At 35.9% G+C, this 22,966-nt stretch overlaps 1 protein-coding gene across 10 annotated transcripts in view; it reads left to right on the top strand.

Moving 5' to 3' along the window:
- SP100 (SP100 nuclear antigen) overlaps nt 1-22,966 on the top strand; it is a 125,582-nt gene that overhangs the window by 15,890 nt on the left and 86,726 nt on the right. For all 10 annotated transcript variants that reach the window (XM_064372904.1, XM_064372901.1, XM_064372905.1 and 7 more), the window contains 2 exons: nt 21,497-21,659; nt 22,731-22,899. In XM_064372904.1, the coding sequence (XP_064228974.1) occupies nt 21,497-21,659; nt 22,731-22,899 (332 nt within the window). The remainder of the gene's footprint in view (nt 1-21,496; nt 21,660-22,730; nt 22,900-22,966) is intronic.

Genomic DNA, 22,966 nt, shown 5'->3' with positions numbered 1-22,966 from the left:
AATGAAGCCATGGGATATTCCATAATAAGGGGAGGGGTTGGCCAGGCACAGTGGCTCACACTTGTAATCTCAACACTTTGGGAGGTGAGGCAGGTCAGGAGCTCCAGACCAGCCTTGCCAACATGGTGAAACCACACCTCTACTAAAAAAAAAAAAATTAGCCACGCATGGTAGCGGGCACCTGTAATACTATCTACTAGGGAGGCTGAGGCAGGGAGAATTGCTTGAGCCCAGGAGGTGGAGATTGCTGTGAGCCGAGATCGCACCACTGCACTCCAGCCTGGGCAACAGAATGAGACTCCGTCTCAAAAAAAATGGGTGGGGGATGTGGGGAGGGATTTATTGGGTAATGAGTGGACAGTTCTCAATTGGGGTGCCAGCATTTTCTTAACTAAATATGGTTAATCTGAAACTGCTGTGGTGTCGTATGCATGATGGGAGTGGGAGGTTTCCCCAGGGAAGTTTTATGGTGATAAAGACGTAATGCCGCCACATTTGTCGTTCTACAGAAATCATCTAAATATGTAAATACAATCCAATACTTTAGGAACACAGACCATTATATAATTGCTTGAATTTAAAAGTCTCCTAAGGTTAAAGTATTTAGTTGTGATTATCTTTTTTTTTTTTTTTTGGTGTTATTGAGGTATAATTGACATAACTGTATAAATTGAAGGTATACAACATGATGATTTCATATATGTTTACATTGTGAAATGATTACCCCAATCAATTTAGTTAATATATTCATCATGTCATATAGTTAACATTGTATGTGTGTGATAAGAATGTTTAAAATCTACTCTTTTAGCAAAATTCAAATATGTAATACATTATTGTTAACCATAGTCTCTATACTACACATTAAATACCCAGAACTTATCCATCTTATAACTGAAAGTCTGTACCCTTTAACCAACACTTCCCCATTCGCCCCACTTCCCAGCCCTTGGCAACTGCTGTTTGACTCTCTATTTTTATGATTCAACTTTTTTAGATCCATCAATCTGAATCTAAGACTAGTGGAGTCTTATAGGTATTTCCATATAGAAGATCATGTCATCTGGAAACAGAAACAATTTTACTTCTTCCTTTCTGATTTAGATGCCTTTAATTTATTTTTCTTGCCCAATTAATCTGCCTAGGACTTTCAGTACTGTGTTGAATAGATATGGCAAGAGTGGTCATTGTTGCCTTGTTCTTTGTCTTAGAGAAAAAGCATTCAGCTTTTTATCATTGAATTTGATGCTAGCAGTGGGCTTGTCATACATGGCTTTTATTGTGTTCGGGTATATTTCATTTATACCTAATTTGTTAAACGTTTTCTATCATGAAAGTACGTTGAAGTTTTCAAATGCTTTTTCTGCATCTGTTAAAATGTTCATATAATTTTTGTCCTTCACTCTGTTAATGTTGCACATCACATTTACTGATTTACATGTTGCATCATCATTGCATCCCAGGGATAAATCCCAATTGATCATGGTAAGTGATCATTTTAGCGTACTGTTGAATTTGGTTTTGTTTGGTAGTATTTTGTCGAGAATTGTTGCATCTATGTATATCAGGGGGATTGGCCTGTAATTTTCTTTTCTTGTAGTGTCCTAATCTGACTTAGGTATCAAGGTAATGCTCATCAAATGAGTTTGGAAGTGTTCCTTGCTGTTAATATTTTTGGAAGAGATTGAGAAGAATTGGTATTAATTTCTTCTTAAATGTTTGGTAGAATTCATTAGCATGGCCAATGGTTTTTCTTTAATGGAAAGTTGTTTACTTATTCAATGTTTTTACCCACTATTAGTTTGTTCAGATTATCTGTTTTTTCAGGATTCAGTTTTGATAGATTGTATATTTCTAGGAATTTATCTGTTTCTTCTAGGTTATCCAATTTGTTGATGTGTAATTTTTCATAGCAGTCTCATGATTCTTTGTATTATCATGTTATCAGTTGTAATGTTTCCTCTGTCATTTATAAGTTTATTTATTTGAGTCTTGTCTCTTTTTTAACTTGGTTAAAAAAGTTACTAACTTGGTTAATTTAGCTAAAAATTTGTTAATTCTGTTTATCTTTTCAAAGAACCAATTCTGAGCTTTGTTGATCTTTTCTGTTGTTTGTATATTCCCTATTTAATTTTTCTCTAATCCACATTATTTTCTCCCTCTGTTGCTAACTTTGGGTTTACCTTGTCTTTCTTCATCAAGTGTAAAGCCAAATGGTTTAAGAATTTTTTTCCTAATGCAGGTGTTTACACTATAAACTTGCCTCTTAGAACTGCTCTTGCTGCATTCCATAAGTTTTGCTATGTTGTGTTTTCATTTTTGTTTGCCTCAGGATATTTATAATTTACCTTTTTGGCTTCTTCTTTGACCTCTTGGTTATTCAGAATGTATTGATTAATGTTCTTACATTATTTACATATTTGTTTACTGAAGTTATTAATTCCTCAAGTTTCCTCCTATTATGGATCTCTAGTTTCATGATATTGTGTCCAGAAAAGATACTTGACATGATTTCAGTGTTGAATTTGTTAAGACTTCTTTTGTGGCCCAACGTACGATTTTTTTTCCTGGAGAATGTTTCATGTACACTGGAGTAGAATGTGTATTCTATTGCTGTTGAATGAAATGTTCTACATGTGTTTGTTAGGTCCATTTGATCTAAAGTCTGGTTCAAGATCAGTGTTTTCCTATGATTTTCTGTCTGATTGATCTATGATTATTGAGGGTAGAGTATTAAAGTCCCCTACTAATATTGTATTGCTGTTTCTTTCTCTTCTCAATTCTGTTAGTATTTGCTTTATTTAGATGTTCCAGTGTTGTATGCAAAAATAGTTAAAATTGTTGTATCCTCTTGATGAACTGTCCCCTTTATCCTTATATATTGATCTTCTGTATCTCTTGTGGCCATTTTTTACTTAATGTATATTTCATTTGGTATAAATATAACCACCCCTGCTTTCTTTTGGTCACTTTTTGCATAGAATATCTTTTTTCATTCCTTCACCTTCAGCATATTTGTGTTCTTAGAGCTAAAACAAGTCTCTCTCTCTTTTTTTTTTTTTTTTTTTTTTGATGGAATCTCGCTCTGTGGCCCAGGTTGGAGTGCAGTGACACTATCTCGGCTTACTGCAACCTCCGCCTCCCAGTTCAAGCGATTCTCCTGCCTCAGCTTCCCAAATAGCTGGGAATACAAGTACCTACCACCACACCCAGCTAATTTTTGTATTTTTAGTAAAGATGGAGATTGACTATGTTGGCCAGCCTGGTCTCAAGCTACTGATCTCAAGTGATCCATTTGCCTCCGCCTTCCAAAGTTCTAGGATTACAGGTGTGAGCCACTGCACTCAGCCTAAAACAAGTCTCTCTTTTTTTTTTTTAGACAAGAGTTTCGCTCTTGTTACTCAGGCTGGAGTGCAATGGCGCAATCTCGGCTCACCGCAACCTCCGCCTCCTGGGTTCAGGCAATTCTCCTGCCTCAGCCTCCTGAGTAGCTGGGATTACAGGCACAAGCCACAATGCCCAGCTAATTTTTTGTATTTTTAGTAGAGACGGGGTTTCACCATGTTGACCAGGATGGTCTCCATCTCTTGACCTCATGATCCACCCGCCTCGGCCTCCCAAAGTGCTGGGATTACAGGCGTGAGCCACCGCGCCCGGCAACAAGTCTCTTATATGCAGCAGATTGTTTGATCTTGTGGGGTTTTTCTAATCCATTCAGTTATTCTATTTCTTTTGATTAGAGAATTTAATCCACTTCTTACTATTGCCACTTTGTTAATTGTATTCTGACTGATTTGTAGTACCTTTTTTTCTTTCTTTTTTTCTTGTTGCCTTCCTTTGTGATTTTGATGACTTTTGAAATGATATGCTTTGATTTCTTTCTCTTGATCTTATTTATCTACTACAGGTTTCACTTTGTTGTTACTATGAGGCTTACATAAAATAACTTATAGCTATACCATCCTATTTTAAGCCAACAACTTTAATCACATACAAAATTCTACACTTTTACTTCTCCCCTTTCTCACATTTTAGTCAATCAGTTACAATTTACATATCTTTTATATTTTGTCTCCAATAATAAATTACTGTATTGGTCAATTCTCACACTGCTGTAAAGAACCACCTGAGGCCGGGCACAGTGGTTTACACCTGTAATCCCAGCACTTCGGGAGGCTGAAGCTGGTGAATTACCTGAGGTCAGGAGTTCAAGACCAGCCTGGCCAACATAGTGAAACCCTAACTCTATAAAAATTACAAAAATTAGCCAGGCATGGTGGCATGTGCCTGTATTGCCAGCTACTTGGGAGACTGAGGCAGGAGAATCACTTAAACCCAGATGGCGAAGGTTGCCAGGTGAATCACTTAAACCTGGATGACAGAGGTTGCAGTGAGCCAAGATAGCACCACTGCACTCCAGCCGGGGTGACAGAGCAAGCCTCTGTCTCAAAAAAAAAAAAAAAAAAAAAAAGAACTACCCGAGACTGTGTAATTTGTAAAGAAAACAGGTATAATTTGACTCACAGTTCCACAGGCTTTACAAGGGGCATGGTTCAGGAGGCCTCAGAAAACTTTCAACCATGGTGGAAGGGCCAAGGGGAAGCAAGCACATCTTCACATGGCAACAGGAGAGAAAGAAAGTGAAGAGAGAAGTGGCTACACACTTTTAAACTAGATCTCATGAGAACTCACTATCACATGAACAGTAAGGGGAAAATCCACCCCCATGATCCAATCCCTCCCACCAGGACCCTCCTGCAACACTGAGGATTACAATTCAACATGTGATTTAGGTGGGAACATGGAGCCAGAAATATTAATTACTATAGATATAATAATTTTTAATAGTTTGTTTTTTGACTTTTATACCACAATTGAAAGTAACTTATAAACAATTATTACAATATTAGAGATTTCTGACTTTGACTATATATTCACCTTTACTGGTGAGATTTTGCATATTTATATATTGTTATGTTGTGAATTAGTACCATCTCATTTCAACTTGAAGAGCTACCTCTAGCATTTCTTGTAAGAAAGATATAACCATGATGGACTCCTTCAACTTTGTTTGTTTGGAAAGGTTTGTATCTCTCCTTCACTTCTGAAGGACATCTTTACCAGGTATAACATTCTTGGTCAGTAGGGTTTCTATTATTTCACCATTTTGAATACATTACCCTAGTCTCTCCTGGGCTGAGAGGAGGAGATTTCTGCTGAGAAATTTGCTGCTAGTCTTATGAGGGATCCCTTATACATAATGAGTTATACTTTCCTTGCTGTGTACTTTTTGTTTCATTTTCTCTCTCTCTTTTCCTTCAGTAATTCCCATGATTTGTATGTTGTTTCACTTAATGATGTCCCATAAATCCCAATAGGCTTTTTTAAAACTCATTTTTATTCTTTGCTATTTTTGATCCTCTGAGTAAATAATATCAAATGACCTATCATTGAGTTCACTGAATTCACTGAGTTTTTCTTCTGCTTGATTGAGTCAGCTGTTAAAGCTCTCTATTAAATTTTTCAGCCCAGTCATTGTATTTTTCAGATCTAGGATTTCTGGCTTTTTAAAAATGTTTCCTGTTCCTTTTTGGCATTATGATTTTTTTTTAAATATTTTCTAATTTTGTTGAGGTGTCTATCTGTGTTTACTTATAGTTAACTGAATTTTTTTAAAGAGAATTATTCTGAATTCTTTGTCAGTAAGTTCATAGATCTCCATTTCTTTAGAGTCAGTTATCAGAACATATTAGTTTATTTTAGTGGTATTGTTTTTTCCTGACTATTTATAATCCTTGTATGCTAACACTGGTGTCTGCACATTTGAAAAAGCAATAACCTCTTTCAGGCTTTATAAGTTTGTTTTGGTAGAAAAGCCCTTCACTAGTCAGTCCAGCCTGGAGTTCTGGACAGTCCATGGACAGGTAGAGTTTACTATTGAGATCTCTAGTTGGGCCAGATCATTACCTGTGCTCTGAGATCGGATAAGGCCACTTCTGGTCTCTGTGGTTGTTTGGATGTTTTGACTGCCCTTTTGTTGGGCACTGGCTACTGGCCAGGCTCTGAGATTGGGCAAGGCCTTAAGCTGCTATTAGATGTGGTCACGCCCTGGGCTCTGATTAGGCAGGGTTGAAGTTGAAGTCTGTGTTCCACAGTTGGGTGGTGCCACTGGCTGAGTTCTTCTCAGCCACTGACTGTGCTCCAGAGTTTATCAGAGTTGTTACCAGGTGCCCAGGTTCAGTGGGACCACAGAATATGCCCCACTGTTAGGTCCTTACTGCAAGCTAGGCTCATCAGTCAGGTAGCATGATTTTCTGGAATCTCTGGTCAGGCAAGGCTGCAAGTTGTGCCCCATGGTTCAGAAGTGTCACTGGCTGGACTGTGTGATTCGGTAGGACCACAGGCTACATTCTACATTTGGGCAGGGTGACTGGCTCTACTCCTTGCCTGAGCATGGCCACAGGCTGGGATTTCTGGTTGCTTGGTGCCCCAAGGCCATACCCACCATTGATAGAGGTCATTGGCTTGGTTTCCTGCCCATGAAGGTCATTGGCTGGGCTTTCAGTCTGGGCAGGGTCACAGTTTGAACTTCCTGGTTAGTAGGGCTAGAGGCCATTCTCTGTAGTTAGGCAGGGTGGCTGGCTTGATTACTTGCCTGGGCAAATACATATGCTAGATTTGAGGTTGGGCAGAATCTCTTTGGGGGTTCCCTGGTCAGGTAAGACAGAAAGCTAAACTCCTTAGCTGGGCTGAGCTGCTGGCTAGGCACCAAAGCCAGTTAGAACTGCTGACCATGCTCCCTGACCAAATAGGGTCACCGGCTTGCCTCTGCACGTGGACAGAGCTGCTGGCTGAGCTCTCTGATGGGGTGCTGATGGGAGGAACACAGTACCAGCATGATGATCCATGCACTGGCCACTGTTAACCCTGTCCTCACTTCTTCATTTCTAATCAAACCCACGTGATCTAGCCCCACTGATTTCTCATTTGTTTCCCATGAGGCAAGACAGAATTGGGCCTCCTAAGAAGCAGCCCATAATGTCAGGGAAGTTGGGTGTCCTCCTCAGGTTCTGTTTTTCCCACTGGAGAAACCTTAGGCTCAGGGAAAACCTCTTGGTGTGGCACTGTGCCAGCCTGGGGGAGGAGCAACAAAGTCAAAGTGAAACCATCCCTCTTACTCTTCTAACGTGGGTTTTCTCAGGTTTTGTGGTCCAAGGAAGGTGGTTCAGCCTCACTCTTGGGTTCTGGGATTTTCACAAAGGCATTCTTGTCTATGGATAGTTGCTACTGAGTCTTTCTATGAGAGAAACTAAAGCCAGAAATCTCCTATTCTGCCATCTTGGTGACATCCCATCCTGGATGTCCCTTTTAAATCTAAGGTTCTGACCAGTTCTGGAAAACTTTTTTTGCTTGTTTTATTTGATTTCCCTATTCTCATTCTTTCTATTCTCTTCTGGAATTCCCCATGGCAGAATGTTGAAGCATCTTATGCAGTTTATCTTTCTTTTTTTAAGTTTGCCATATCTTCCCCCCACCATATACCAGGAAGAAAATGTGGCTCTCTAAGTCACTCTTCAACTGAGTCTATGCTGCACATCTACCTTTATTTTTTAACAGCTTTAATTAGGTATAATTTACATACTATAAAATTCTTCTGTTTTAAGTGTGTATCTCAATTATTTTTCACAGAATTACAGAGTTGTGCAACCATCATCACAATCTAAGTGTAGACTATTTTAATTACCCTTAAAAGCTTCATCATGACTATTTGGGATCAATTCCTGCTCCTATTCTCCAGCCCCAGACAACCATTAATATACTTTCTATCTCTGTAGTTTTCCATTTCCTGGACATTTCATGTAAATGGATCATATATTATATGGTCTTTTACATCTGGATTATTTCATTGAACATAATATTTTTGAAGTTCATCCGTGTTTTACCATGTATTTATATAATTTTGTTCCTTTTTATTCCTGAATAGCTTTCCATTATATGGCTTTATCAATATTTTTTCATTTGCCAGTCAATGGACATTTGAATTGTTTCCATTTTTTTACTATTATGAATAATCCTGTCCTGAGTATTTGCATATAAGCCTTTGTGTGGGTATACATTTTCATTTCTAGGTAGATATTTGGAGTGAAAATTATCGGGTTCTATAGTAGCATTGTGTTTCACTTTTTAAAAATTTATCTTATGGTATTTCCAATGACCATTTTACAGCAATGTGTAAGGGTTCCAGTTTTTCCACGTCTTTGTTTAAACCTATTATTTTATGTCTTTGTAGCCATTCCAATGGATGTACCTTGGTATTTTGTTGTGGTTTGATTTTGTTTTTCTCTAAAGACTAATGATATTGAACATCTTTTCACATGTTTATTATCTTCCCATGTGTCTTTTGGAGAAATATCTATTCAATTTATTTGCCCATTTTTAATTGGGTTGTCTTTTTATTGAGTTGTCAGAATTCTTTACACATTTGAATACAAGTAGTTTATTAAAAATATGATTGGCTAAATTTTTCTCCCAGACTGTGACTAATCTTTTCTTTCTATTTATGGTACATTTGAGGCACAAAATATTTAAATTTTGTTAAATTTCAGCTTATCAATTTATTCTTTTAAGGATCATGCTTTTGTTGTAGCTCTTTGTCTTACCTAAAGTCATAAAGATTTTTGTCTGTATTTTCTTTCAAAATCTTATCATTTTTGCTGTTTTATAACACTACTGCATAATTTGGGAACCCAGTGAAAAATGAAACTGGGGGGATTCTTGTTCACAAATTATTAAGGTTTTCAAAACAGTGAAAGCAGAGCACTAAACTAAGCACAGACTCTATGACGGCACAGGTTGCATGCTCATAAAGCCAGCCCTGTTTTTACATTTACATCTATGATCCATTTTGAGTTGATTTATGTATATGATGTGAGGTAAGGGTCTAATTTCATATTTTTGCATATGTCTATCCAGTTGTGTTAGCACTATTTGTTGAAAAGACTATCTTTTCCTCATTTAATTGTCTTGGCATTTTCATTAAAAATCAATTGACCAAAGACAGAGAATTTATTTCTGTGCTCTCAGTTCTGTTTTATTGATCATTATATATCTTTATGCTAGTATTGTCTTGATTCATACAGCTTTATAATAAGTGTTGAAATTACAAAGTATAAGTCTTCCAACTTTTTTCTTCTTTTTCAAGGCTGTTTTGGATATTCTGGGTTATTTGCAATTCCATGTAAATTTTAGGATCAGCTTATCAGTTTCTGCAAAATGCCGTTTGGGATTTTGATAGGAATCATATTGAGTCTCTAGATGAATTTGAAGAGAATTGCCATGTTAAACATATTGAATCTTTCAATCCATGAACATGGGTGTCTTTATTTATTTTGATCTTAATTTCTCTCAGCAATGTTTTGCCATTTTCAGTATACAAGTCTTACATTCTGTTTGTTCAATTTATTTTTAAATGTTTTATTATTTTTTCTACCTTTATTTTTGAATTTGCAAACTCAACTTTTAAATTTCTAAGTTTCCTAGTTGCTTGTTTTACAGAAACAATATCATTGAATAAGTTATGGGAATATTAAATATACTTACTCAAAAGTCTTGTTCTGTTTACTCTGTTATTTCTTTTCTCTGACGTTACCTAAAAAATGGCGAAAGAAAGATCTGAAGGGACCTAGTTAGAACCCTGAAACTATTCACTAAGCCAGTGTTAACACCTGGGGTATAGTGGTTCCATGCCTTCCCTAACATTTATTCTGAATTTTATATACAAATGAAAGACTTTTTTAGTTTAATTTATATAAAAATGAGATCATAATATATTGATCTGAACATGATGTTTTCATTGAACAACAAAACTGTGATCTATCCCAGTTACTAGAAGTAAATAGCTATGTTATATTTCAACAGTGTATATTTACAACAATGTACTTAACCATTCAGCTGAACAGACAATTAGGTTGTTTTCAGGTTTAGGAGTATGTGTTGTTGTTGAGAGTTTTTTGCTGGAAAAAGCAATGCTTCAAAAAAGTTTTGCATTTATGAGCATCTAATCCACAAATATTTATTGAACACCTTTTTTTTTTGAGATGGAGTTTTGCTCTTGTTACCCAGGCTGGAGTGCAAAGGCGCGATCTCGGCTCACCACAACCTCCGCCTCCTGGGTTCAGGCAATTCTCCTGCCTCAGCTTCCTGAGTAGCTGGGATTACAGGCACGCGCCACCATGCCCAGCTAATTTTTTGTATTTTCAGTAGAGACGGGGTTTCACCATGTTGACCAAGATGGTCTCGATCTCTTGACCTCGTGATCCACCCGCCTCGGCCTCCCAAAGTGCTGGGATTACAGGCATGAGCCACCGCGCCTGGCCCCTATTGAACACCTTGTACATATCAGATACGCAAAAAAAATCAGTGGACGAAACAGACAAAATCTCTGGCCTTATAGTATATATATATTTTGGGGAGAAAAGAGACAATAAAGAATATGATAAACAATAAATAAACAAATAAGTAATTCATTTAGTATGTTAGATAGTAGTAAGGGCATGGGAAAAAAGAAATAGAGGCAGATTATGGGCTTGGGCATATGGGGGCAGGCCAGGGGGATTGTGATTGTGATTTTTTGATAGGTTGGTCAAAGCAGGCCTCATTGAGAAGGGATAGTGAAGCAAGGATCTAAAAGAGACAAGGGAGTTAGTTCACTACATAGGTATATGTATCTATGCTAAGCAGAGAAAGTAGCCAGTATCAAGTCCCTAAGGCTAGAGAATGTCTGGTGTAGTCAAGGAACAGCAGAGGTGAGTGTGGCCAGACAGACGTGAGCAAAAGGAGAGGACCAAAGGATGTATCATTTCAGACTCTTTGAACAGTGTAAAGATCTACTCTTTACTGTTGAAAAAATCAGGAGCATTGAAAGTCCTCTTGTTTTTATAAGGTTCGTGTTGTCTTTTTATTTCTATAGGATAGATTCCAAAAGTGGATCTGCTGGGTCAGTCTGTAGTATATCTTAAAATTAATAGATGTTGCCAAATCTTTTCTGAAAAGGCTGTAGTAATTCATGCTCACACCAGGGATGAGTGAGTGTCTGCTGAATCTTCTCCCTTGTGACATACTGTCACTAATGAACTTGTGTTTGCCAGTCTAATGGGTGAGCAATGGTTTCTCATTGATGTTTTAGTTTTTATGTATTCATAAGTTTATTAAACATTTTCATTTTCTCTTCTTTAAGTTGCCTACTCAGGTTTATTTTGGAGGGGTTGTTTGTTACTTTTTATTAATAAACTATACTTTTTGCCTATTAATATCAGATATATTAACTCTTTGTCATATATGCTGAAAATGCTTTTCTACACTCTTTTGTATCTGTATTGCTTTTTAAAAACATTTAAATCTATTAAGAAAAATCTTCCTTCAACTATTCTCTTCTCAAATTTTTCTTGTCTGACTCAGATATTTGTTCTGTCATTTAAATATTTGCATTATTTGATTCAGCTTTTTTTCCAACTTTTATTTTAAGTTCAGGGGTCCATGTGCAGGATGGGCAGATTTGTTACATAGGAAAACTTGTGCCATCACCATGGATTTGCTGCACAGATTATTCCATTACACAGGTGTTAAGACCAGCATTCACTAGCTCTTCTTCCTAATCCTCTCTCTACTCTCAACCCCCACCCACCAGCAGGCCCCAGTGTGTGTTATTCCTCCTCATATGCCCCTGTGTTCTCATTATTTAGCTCCCACTTACAACATGCAATCAACACTATTCACAATAGCAAAGACATGGAATCAACCTAATTGCCCATCAATGATGGACTGGATAAAGAAAATATGGTACATATGTCCTATGAAATACCATGCAGCCATAAAAAAGGAATGAGATCATGTCCTTTGCAGGGACATGGATGGAGCTGGGGCCATTATCCTTAGCAAACTAATGCAGGAATATTGTATCCAGTTTTCATGGGGTTTCTGGTTGCAAGTGCACCATACTTATATAATAACTTCAGAAGAATGGATGTTTTAAAATTATTACCTTTTTTTCTAATTGGAGGCATTTCATGATCTCCATTTATTTAGATCTTATTTAATTTTCTTCAATAAGATTTTTATAGTTTTCTTCATATAGGTCTCATATCTTTCAGATGTTCTTAAATATATACATGTGTATTTGCTATTGAGTCTGAGTATTTTTTTCAACTTATGTTATTCCAAATAAACTGTAAGTTTTATATATCTATTTTTTATTCATAGTCTCATATGGTTTGGCTGTGTCCCTACTCAAAATCTCATCTTGAATTGTAATACCCATAATCGCCAGGTGTCAAGGGAGAGACCAAGTGGAGGTAATTGAATCATGGGGCAGTTTACCCCATTCTGTTCTAGTGATGATGAGTGAGTTCTCACAAGATCTGACGGTTTTATAAGGGGCTCTTCCCCCTTCACCTGGTACTTCTTCTTCCTGCTGCCTTGTGAAGGAGGTGCCTTGCTTCCCCTTTCCCTCCCACCATGATTGTAAGTTTCCTGAGGCCTATCCAGCCACACTGAACTGTGAGTCAGTTAAAACTCTTTCCTTTATAAATTACCCAGTCTCAAGCAATTATTAATAGCAGCGTGAAAATGGACTAATCTATAGTCCTCAGCAAATTCTTTTTCCAATTCTTACGAATTTTATCAGGTGTCTAGGTTTTCTACATATATAATTATAGAAATATAATATTGTACACTATTTTAGTATTTATACCAATTACCTTATTTTCATATCCTATTGCATTAGCTAAAGCTTCTAAAATATGTATATGTGAACACATATATATATGTATACACACACACACACACACACACACACACACATATATAAAAGACAGTGGTAATGGAAGACAGCCCCATATTGTTTTCTATTTAAAAGACTTCACCGTTAATGTTTGCTATAATATTTGCTGATGTTAGGGACTTCATGTTGTGTTAGTTTTTATTTCATAAAGAGTTTTAATTGTTTTAAAATAGTTGCTAGGACTTCTCAAATTCCCTTTTAAACCCATTTGTGAATATGTTTAAGTATGTTTTCTCCTTTTATTTATTGATATAATATTATAGAGAGACTTTCTAAAGTTGAACTTTCTTTGTTTCATTCAATTTTATTGTCATTAGTTTTCTCTTTCTTCTTGGTTTTAAATAACCTCTAACTATAAGTTTTATTTCATCTTTGATCCAACAGTTTGTTTTCCTTTGTTTTCTAAAATCTTAAGTTATTTATTTTCTTTATGAAGTCTGTTTCACTTCTAGTGATTATAACTTTTTGAGACTTCTTTCGTGGCCAAGACAATGCTCAATATTAATATATACTTCAAGGATATTGAGAAATATGTATTCTCTGTTTTTAAGTCATAAGATTATATAATAAATCATTCTTATTAATTTATTCGGAGCCTGTATACTTTGTCCATTTTTTTATATATAAAGAGTCAAAAACTAGAGGTGAATTGTTTTTGACAATAAAACATTTGTCCCATGACTTGGTTCTTAAATTTTGATTTGACATTAAATGGAAACAGTCTTGCTTTTTGTTTTATGTACAGTTGCATACCGTAACTTGCCTATTTTCAATTTCAATATTGTTTTTGTATCACTTTGTCTTAGTGTGTCTTTAGTTGGATTCTCTTTGGTTCCAATCAACCTCAATATCATCAATATTGATATTGATGATTCTTTTTCAGTATTATTCATATTGCCTTGAAAGGCAATATTATTGAAATATTATTTTTTCTTTACATTCTGTTTGAATAATTTTTCATACTTTTTCCATTTTATCTTTATTTTATTTCAATAGTTTTTGGGGAACAGGTGGTTTTGGTTACATGGATAAGTTCATTAGTGGTGATTTCTGAGATTTTGGTACATCCATCACCCAAGTAGAGTATACTATACTCAATGATACTCAATGTGTAGTTTTTTATCTCTCTCACCCCTCTCACCCATCCCCCTGAGTCCCCAAGGTTCATTGTATCATTCTTATGCCTTTGCATTCTCATAGCTTAGCTCTCACTAATAAGTGAGAACACATGGTACTTGATTTTCCATTCCTGAGTTACTTCACTTAGAATAATGGTCTCCAACTCCATCCAGGATGCTGAGAACGCCATTATTTCATTCCTTTTTATGGCTGAGTAGTACTCCATCGTATATATAGACCACATTTTCTTTATCCATTTGTTGATTGATGGGCATTTAGGCTCATTCCATATTTTTTCAATTGCCAATTGTGCTGCTATAAACATGTGTGTACAAATGTCTTTTTTGTATAATGACTTATTTCCTCTAGGTAGAGACCCAGTAGTGGGATTGCTGGATCAAATGATAGTTCTTTAAAGAATCTCCATACTGTTTTCCATAGCGGTTGTACTAGTTTACTTTCCCATCAACAGTGTAAAAACGTTTCCTTTTCATCACATCCACACCATCATCTATCATGTTTTTATTTTTTGATTATTGTCTTTCTTGCAAGAGTAAGGTGGTATCGCACTGTGGTCTTGATTTGCACTTCCCTCATAATTAATGATGTTGAGCATTTTTTCATAAGTTTCTTGGCCATTTGTATATCTTCTTTTGAGAATTGTCTATTCATATCCTTTGCACACTTTTTGATGGGGTTATCTTAGTTTTTTCTTGCTGATGTGTTTGAATTATTTATAAACTCTGGAATTTTTGCTTAGTCTTACTTTGGCAATGCAGGCTCATTTTTGATTCCATATGAATTTTAGGATTTTTTTTCTAGTTCAGTGAATAATGATGATGGTATTTTGATGGGAATTGCATTGAATCTGTAGATTGCTTTTGGGCAGTATGATCATTTTCACATTGATTCTACCCATCCATGAGCATGGGGTGTGTTTCTACTTGCTTGTAACATCTATGATTTCTTTCAGCAGTGTTTTGTAGTTCTCCTCATAGAAATTTTCCCCTCCTTGGTTAAGTATATTCCTATGGTTTTTGTTTTGTTTTGTTTGCTTTGTTTTTTGGTGGGTTTTTTTTTTTTTGCAGCTGTTGTAAAAGGGATTTGATTTGATTCTCAGCTTGGTCATTGTTGGTGTATAGCAGTGCTACTAATGATTTTGTATCCTGAAACTTTACTGAATTCTATATCTTAAGATACAATCATATCATCAGTGAGTAGTGACAGTTTGACTTCCTCTTTACCGATTTGGATGCCCTTTATTTCTTTCTTTTGTCTGATTGCTCTGTCTAGGACTTCCTGTTTTATGTTTTACAACTCATTGTTTTCCTTGTTTTATCTCTCTAAAAATGCAGCCTATCTCTGCTTTTTATTTTTATTTTCAGTGTTACATAAAGTTTTATAAGGTCTAATTTTACTCAATGAGTAGTTATTTTCAAATCTTTTAGAAAGGAAAGAAGGAAGGAAAGATGGAAGGAAGAAAGGAATGAAAGAAGCTGGAATATGTATAAAGATATAGCAAACATCACACTTAATCATGCTGCTAAGTGCTTCTTCCCTAAAATTGGAAATAAGACAAGGAAGTCCACTCTCACCACTTCTCTTCAACATTGTATTCAAACTCCTAACCAGTGAAATAACACCAAAAAAAGGAAAAAATTGTTTGGAAAGAAACAGTAAATCAGTCTATTTGTTGATGATATACTTATTTTCTTTAAAAGACAAAGGAAATCTATAATTTACTTGAACTAATATATGAATCTAGCAATGCCATAAATTCATGGTTAATATGTTTCAAACCAATTATATTTCCATATAACAGTAAAGAGGAATTTGGAAAGCATTATCATTTAAAGTAACACTAAAACAATAAAATAACTAGGAATAAATTTATTATTTTTAAAATTTAATTTAATTTTTATTTCAATAGGTTTTTGGAGAGAAATAAATTTAATGAAAGTTGTACATGACTTCTGTCCTAAAAACTATAAACAGTGCTGGGTAAGATTAAAGACATCTAAATAAATGGAGAGATATACAATGTTAACAGATTGGAAGCGCAATATTGTTATCAGCTCCCCCAAATTTATCTGTAACTTCAATTCAAATCCAAAAAATTCCTAAAGCCTTTTCTTTTAGAAATTGACAAATTGATTTGAAAAGATATCTGGAAAAGCAAAGAATCTAGTAAATTCAAGACGATCTTATCTAATTGGCTTCAAGACTCGTTAAACCATGATATTTAAGGCAAAATATTATCAGCGTAAGGGTAGACAAATAGATCTATGGTACAGCATAAAAAGTATAGCTGTAAATCCATGCTTATATTGTGATTTTTTTTTAATATTTTCATGACCTTGGAGTAGGTAAATATTTCTTAGACAGTACACTAAAGTCATTAATCATAAAAACATAATAAATTGGGCTTCATCAAAATTAAAGATTTCTTCCCATCAAAAGGCATGTTAAGAAAATGAAAGGGAAGCTACATAGTGCGTGAAAATATTCACAATACATAAATCAGACAAAACACTTCTATTCATAATATATTTTAAATACACCTACCCATTACTAAATAAAAGAAAACCAGATAATATAAATGGGCCAAAGACTTGAACAGACACTTTACAAAAAAATTGCCAATTAACGCATGAAAATGTGCTTGACATTATTTCATCATTAAAGAAATACAAATTAAAGCTAAGATGAGCTATCACACACTGGAATGGCTAAAAATAGAAAGGATATCTCTGATAGTCTTTGAAAAACAGTTTGGCAGGTTCTAAAATGGTTAAATGTACTCTTACACAATGACCCAGCAATTCCACTCCTCCATATATACCCAAGAGAAATGAAAACATCTTGCCACAAAAAGACTTGTACAAGAGCAACAGTTTTATTTATACTAGTCTCAAAGTGAAATCAACTCCAATGACCTTGAACAGAAAAATGAATAAGAAGATTGTGGTAGATTCACACAACGGAATACCACTCAACAATAAAAATGAACTACTGTGCAACACATCAACATGAATGACAAGCAAAAGAAGGCAGACACAAAAGCATATATATGTTTTATCCCATTTATACAAAATCCAGTAGCAGGCAGTATTAACATACGATGGAAAAAATAACAGCAATGGTTGCCCCTGAGAGGCTGCCTGGCTGCATGTGGTCAGCATGTGGATTGACAGGCAAGGCATGCACTGTTCTGTTCATTTCTCAAAGAACACATCAGTTTTTGGCTCTGTGTCTCCCTTCAAATCTCCATTGTTTCTTTTTTGTTAATATATACATTTTATTGCATTTTAGGTTTTGGGGTACATGTGAAGAACATGCAGGATTGTTGCATAGGTACATACATATATGTGGTTTTAGCCTTCCTCCCCATCACCTATATCTGGATGGTTTCCAGGTTCATCCATGTCCCTATAAAGGACACAAACTCATCATTTTTTATGGCTGCATAGTATTCCATGGTGTATATGTGCCACATTTTCCCTGTCCAGTCTATCATCGATGGGCATTTGGGTTGGTTCCAAGTCTTTGCTATTGTAAACAGTGCTGCAATGAACATTCATGTTCATGTGTCCTTATAATAGATCGATTTATAAGCCTTTGGATATGTATGTAGTAATGAGATTGCTGGGTCAAATGGAATTTCTATTTCAAGGTCCTTGAGGAATCTCCACACTGTTTTACACAATGGTTGAACTAATTTACACTCCCACCAACAGTGTAAAAGTGTTCCTATTTCTCCACATCCTCTCCAGCATCTGTTGTCTCCAGATTTTTTAATGATCACCATTCTAAGTGGCATGAGATGGTGTCTCAATGTAATTTTGATTTGCATTTCTCTAATGACCAGCGATGATGAGCATTTTTTCATATGTTTGTTGATCTCATATATGTCTTCTTTTGAAGTGTCTGTTCATATCCTTTGCCCACTATTGAATAGGTTTGTTTGTTTTTTTCTTGCAAATCTGTTTTAGTTCTTTGTAGAATCTGGATATTAGCCCTTTGTCAGATGGGTGGATTGCAAAAATTTTTTCCCATTCTGCTGGTTGCCGATTCACTCTAATGATTGTTTCTTTTGCTGTGAGAAGCTCTGGAGTTTAATTAGATCCCATTTGTCTATTTTGACTTTTGTTGCCAATGCTGTTGGTGTTTTAGTCATGAAGTCCTTGCCTAGTCCTGAATGGTTTTGCCTAAGTTTTCTTCTAGGGTTTTTATGGTGTTAGGTCTTTAATCCATCTGGAGTTAATTTTATTGTAAGGTGTCAGGAAGGGGTCCAGTTTCTGCTTTCTGCACATGGCTAGCCAGTTTTCCCAACACCATTTATTAAACAGGGAATCCTTTCCACATTGCTTGTTTTGGTCAGGTTTGTCAAAGATCAGACGGTTGTAGACATGTGGCGTTGCCTCCAAGGCCTCTGTTCTGTTCCATTGGTCTGTATCTCTGTTTTGGTACCAGTACCATGCGGTTTTGATTACTGTAGCCTTATAGTATAGTTTGAAGTCAGGTGGCATGATGCCTCCAGCTTTGTTCTTTTTGCTTAGAATTGACTTGGCTATGCAGGTTCTCCTTTGGTTGCATATGAATTTTAAGGGGTTTTTTCCAGTTCTGTGAAGAAGGTCATTGGTAGTTTGATGGGGATAGTGTTGAATCTATAAATTACTTTGGGCAGTATGGCCATTTTCATGATATTGATTCTTCCTAACCATGAGCATGGAATGTTTCTACATCTGTTTGTGTCCTGTCTTATTTCGTTGAGCAGTGGTTTGTAGTTCTCCTTGAAGAGGTCCTTTACATCCTTTGTCAGTTGTATTCCTAGGTATTTTATTCTCTTTGTAGCAATTGTGAATGGCAGTTCATTCTTGATTTGGCTCTCTTTAAGTCTGTTACTGGTGTATAGGAATGCTTGTGATTTTTGTATATTGATTTTGTATCCTGAGACTTTGCTGAAGTTGCTTGGACTGAGACAATGGGGTCTTCTAAATATATAATCATGTCATCTGCAAATAGAGACAATTTGACTTCCTCCTTTCCTAATTGAATACACTTTGTTTCTTTTTCTTGCCTAATTGCTCTGGCTAGAACTTCCAATACTATATTGAATAGGAGTGGTGAGAGAGGGCATCCCTGTCTAGTTCCAGATTTCAAAGGGAATGCTTCCAGTTTTTGCCCATTCAGTATGATATTGACTGTGGGTTTGTCATAAATAGCTTTTATTATTTTGAGATATGTTCCATCAATACCTAGTTTACTAAGAGTTTTTAGCATAAACGGCTGTTGAATTTTGTTGAAGGCCTTCTCTGCATCTGTTGAGATAATCATGTGGTTTTTGTCTTTTGTTCTGTTTATGTGGTGAATTATGTTTATAGACTTGCGTATGTTGAACCAGCTTTGCATCCCAGGATGAAGCCTACTTGATCGTAATGGATAAGCTTTTTGATGTGCTGTTGCCATCAGTTTGCCAATATTTTATTGAAGGTTTTTACATCTATGTTCATCATGGATATTGGCCTGAAGTTTTCTTTTCTTGTTGAGTCTCTGCCAGGTTTTGGTATCAGGATGATGTTGGTCTCATAGAATGATTTGGGGAGGATTCCTTCTTTTTGGATTGTTTAGAACAGTTTCAGAAGGAATGGTATCAGCTCCTCTTTGTATGTCTGGTAAAATTCGGCTGTGAACCCATCTGGACCTGGGGTTTTTTTTGGTTGGTAGGCTATTAATTGCTGCCTCAACTTTAGCCCTTGTTATTGGTCTATTCAGGGTTTCGACTTCTTCCTGTTTTAGTCTTGGGAGGATGCAAGTGTCCAGGAATTTATCCATTTCTTCCAGGTTCACTGGTTTATGTGCATAGAGTTGTTTGTAGTAATCTCTGATGGTGGTTTGTATTTCTGTGGCATCTGTGGTGATATCCCCTTTATTGTTTTTTATTCCATCTATTTGATTATTCTCTCTTTTTTATTAATCTGGCTAGTGGTCTATTTTGTTGATCTTTTCAAAAAACCAGCTCCTGGACTTATTGATTTTTTGAAGGGTTTTTTGAGTCTCTATCTCCTTTAGTTCTGCTCTGATCTTAGTTATTTCTTGTCTTCTGCTAGGTTTTGAGTTTTTTCGATCTTGCTCCTCTAGCTCTTTCAATTTCGATGATAGGGTGTTGATTTTAGATCTTTCCTTGCTTCTCATGTCGGCATTTATTGCTATTTATTTTCCTCTAGGGACTGCTTTAAATGTGTCCCAGAGATTCTGGTATGTTGTGTCTTCATTCTTGTTGGTTTCGAAGAACATCTTTATTTCTGCCTTCATTTCATTGTTTATCCAGTCAACATTCAAGAGCCAGTTGTTCAGTTTCCATGAAGTTGTGTGGTTCTGAGTTAGTTTCTGAATTCTGAGTTCTAACTTGATTGCACTGTGGTCTGAGAAACCGTTTCTTACGAATTCTGTAGGGCACCATGATTGCTTTCCTAACCTCTGGGAGCATCCATCCTTTACTACTATTGCAACTAGCACTTTTCTGACCACTTCTCACCTTCAAGATTTTATCTGAAATCTCTTATCCTCTCATTGTCTCCTGCCATTCTCTTTGTCATTGTGAATCCAATTCCTTTGTTTTCATTTTAACGATCTTTAACTTTTCTTTCAGAAATTCAAAACAATAATGTACCATTATTGTTTTCTGCCTCATGTTAGATACTGGAAAGTGCTAATAATTCTCTTCTGGTTGGGAAAGAAAGGCTCATAAGTTTTCATAACATTAAGGAATACTGAGATGTTAATTAAAACATCATCAGAGCAATAAAGTGATCAACTAAGAACCAGAATTAGAGACTCAACTTTAAAACTACATTCACAGGAAACAGCAGCAATTCCTGAAATTCGGATGCCTAAAATGATTCACCATATATAACAATAATTCAGATGGATTTATATTAACAGAAGGTAGAATCAGACGTTCTAGGAGATATCATTGATATTCTCATGAAATTCTCAGTAATGTGGTATAATTATTATTATTAAACTGCATTGTATTATTAATGAATTAATTTTACGATATGGGACGATATTTATTTCTTAACAACCACAGATTAGAGAGAGACATCTTATTTTCATCTTTCTCAGATTTGTTTTCTCTTAGTTGCTAATTAAGATGCATTTTCAAGGTTAGATTTTTTTTCATTGTTTTTCATTTATCTGTGGATGACCTGTTTACACCATCTAGATTCTGTAGGAGTTTAATTTTTATTTCAACAAATATTCCATATATGGTTAGGTGAAGGTGTCTTTACAATGGCTTTGTTCAGTTTAGACCGAACATTTTCAGTCCTCTATATTAGTCTTTCACAACCTCCGTTTCTTTTATTACATCTTTTTCATTGCTTCAATTCCATTTATTATGGCCTCTACTGAGGACCACCTGTTTTATATATGTTGGTTCTTTATAGCATGTCCTTTATATGTAAAGTCTTACGGTCTCCACAAACATCTCAGAATCTTGATGACCATTTTCACATGGTGTCCTTTTTTCCCTAGGGTGTTCACAGAAGACCAGGATGTAGATGAGAGGCTTCTCTGTGACACTCTATTCAAGCACTTCAAAAGATATAAGGTGGAGATTTCAAATGCAATAAAAAAGACATTTCCATTCCTTGAGGGCCTCCATGACCGTGAACTCATCACAGATAAAATGTTTGAAGTAAGTAAAGTTTATTATGTCACTAACTGGTAAACCAGCCCTAAAGTAAGTTATGCTTTGATATCTTAGACCCAAACTTCAGGCTACAACTTGCTAACTGACAGGTCTTCTACTAGTGAGGAACTTTTTCAAGTATTTCTGTAAGTGCTCCTGTAAAGTAGAAAAGGAGAGGAGAAGCAGAGGTCACTGATGGTCCTGCTTCCAGCTAAAGGAATGGTGTTTCGTGGTGCCCTCTGAAGTTGGGGTGAATGGACCTGGAGAAACTGGAGCAGAAACAGGTGTTCTCCATTAATGTACAATGTTTTGTAGAATTCATACACTGTAACATAAACTAAAACTTAAAATAATTTTAACTAAGTGATTTACTTGAAATAGTAATTGACACAGCATTTTCTTTCAATTAACATCAATTTAAAATACCTAGATCAGAGAACATTAAAACCCGCAGGAAATCGGTGTCTAGAGAGGACAAATTTGTGAGTAGATGCTTGTTATACTTTCTCCAACACATTTTTTTTCTTTTTCTTTCCCTTTTTGTACATTTCTGTAGTCTTGGAATATGGGTAAATTCCATCCATAGGCCCTGTTGGAGATACAGAGCAGCGAGTGTTCTCTGACTATGAATATACTTCCTCTGTGGCCAAGTTCACAGCAAGGGGAGAATGGTACCTGGTTTCCTTGAGCCCTTCAGGCCAGATAAGTCTTGGGGGAAGAGCAGGGGCTGTCCAGTCAACAAAACAGCCACTCATCAATTGCCTGCTACGTCTATCCCAAAAACATATGGATCAGGCTATTAAAAGACTTTGAGCCCACTTTTATCTTTCAAAGTTGCTCCTTTTTACATCTAATGTAAATGAGAGTAAGGCAATCAGGCTCATCAGTGGGTATTTTTAAGGAGAAGGAATTTACTTCCTTCATTACTGACCATACAAATATGTAAAAATTATAAAACTTTACTTGAAAATACCTCTGTAAAGGAATTAGAATACAGTAACCATAGAATTTCTTTCTAGAGCTCTTCTGTAACTTAGAAGTCTGTATTTATGTTTTCTCCATTCAATATTTTTTAAGGATTCTCAAGATTCTTGTAGAAACCTGGTCCCTGTACAAAGAGTGGTGTACAATGTCCTCAGTGAACTGGAGAAGACATTTAACCTGTCAGTTCTGGAAGCGCTGTTCAGCGAGGTCAACATGCAGGAATACCCCGATTTAACTCACATTTATAAAAGCTTCGAAAATGGTAATTAGGTTCATTTCTACCTTTTGATTTCCATTGCCAACTTTTTTCAGCAATCAAATACTGAGCT

This window comes from Aotus nancymaae, unplaced genomic scaffold (assembly GCF_030222135.1).
Source record: "Aotus nancymaae isolate 86718 unplaced genomic scaffold, 86718_ANA_hifiasm-v0.15.2.pri h1tg000008l, whole genome shotgun sequence".
Classification (NCBI taxonomy): domain Eukaryota; kingdom Metazoa; phylum Chordata; class Mammalia; order Primates; family Aotidae; genus Aotus; species Aotus nancymaae.
The sequence above is the reverse complement of the archived record's forward strand: the minus strand, read 5'-3'. Positions and strand labels throughout refer to the sequence as shown.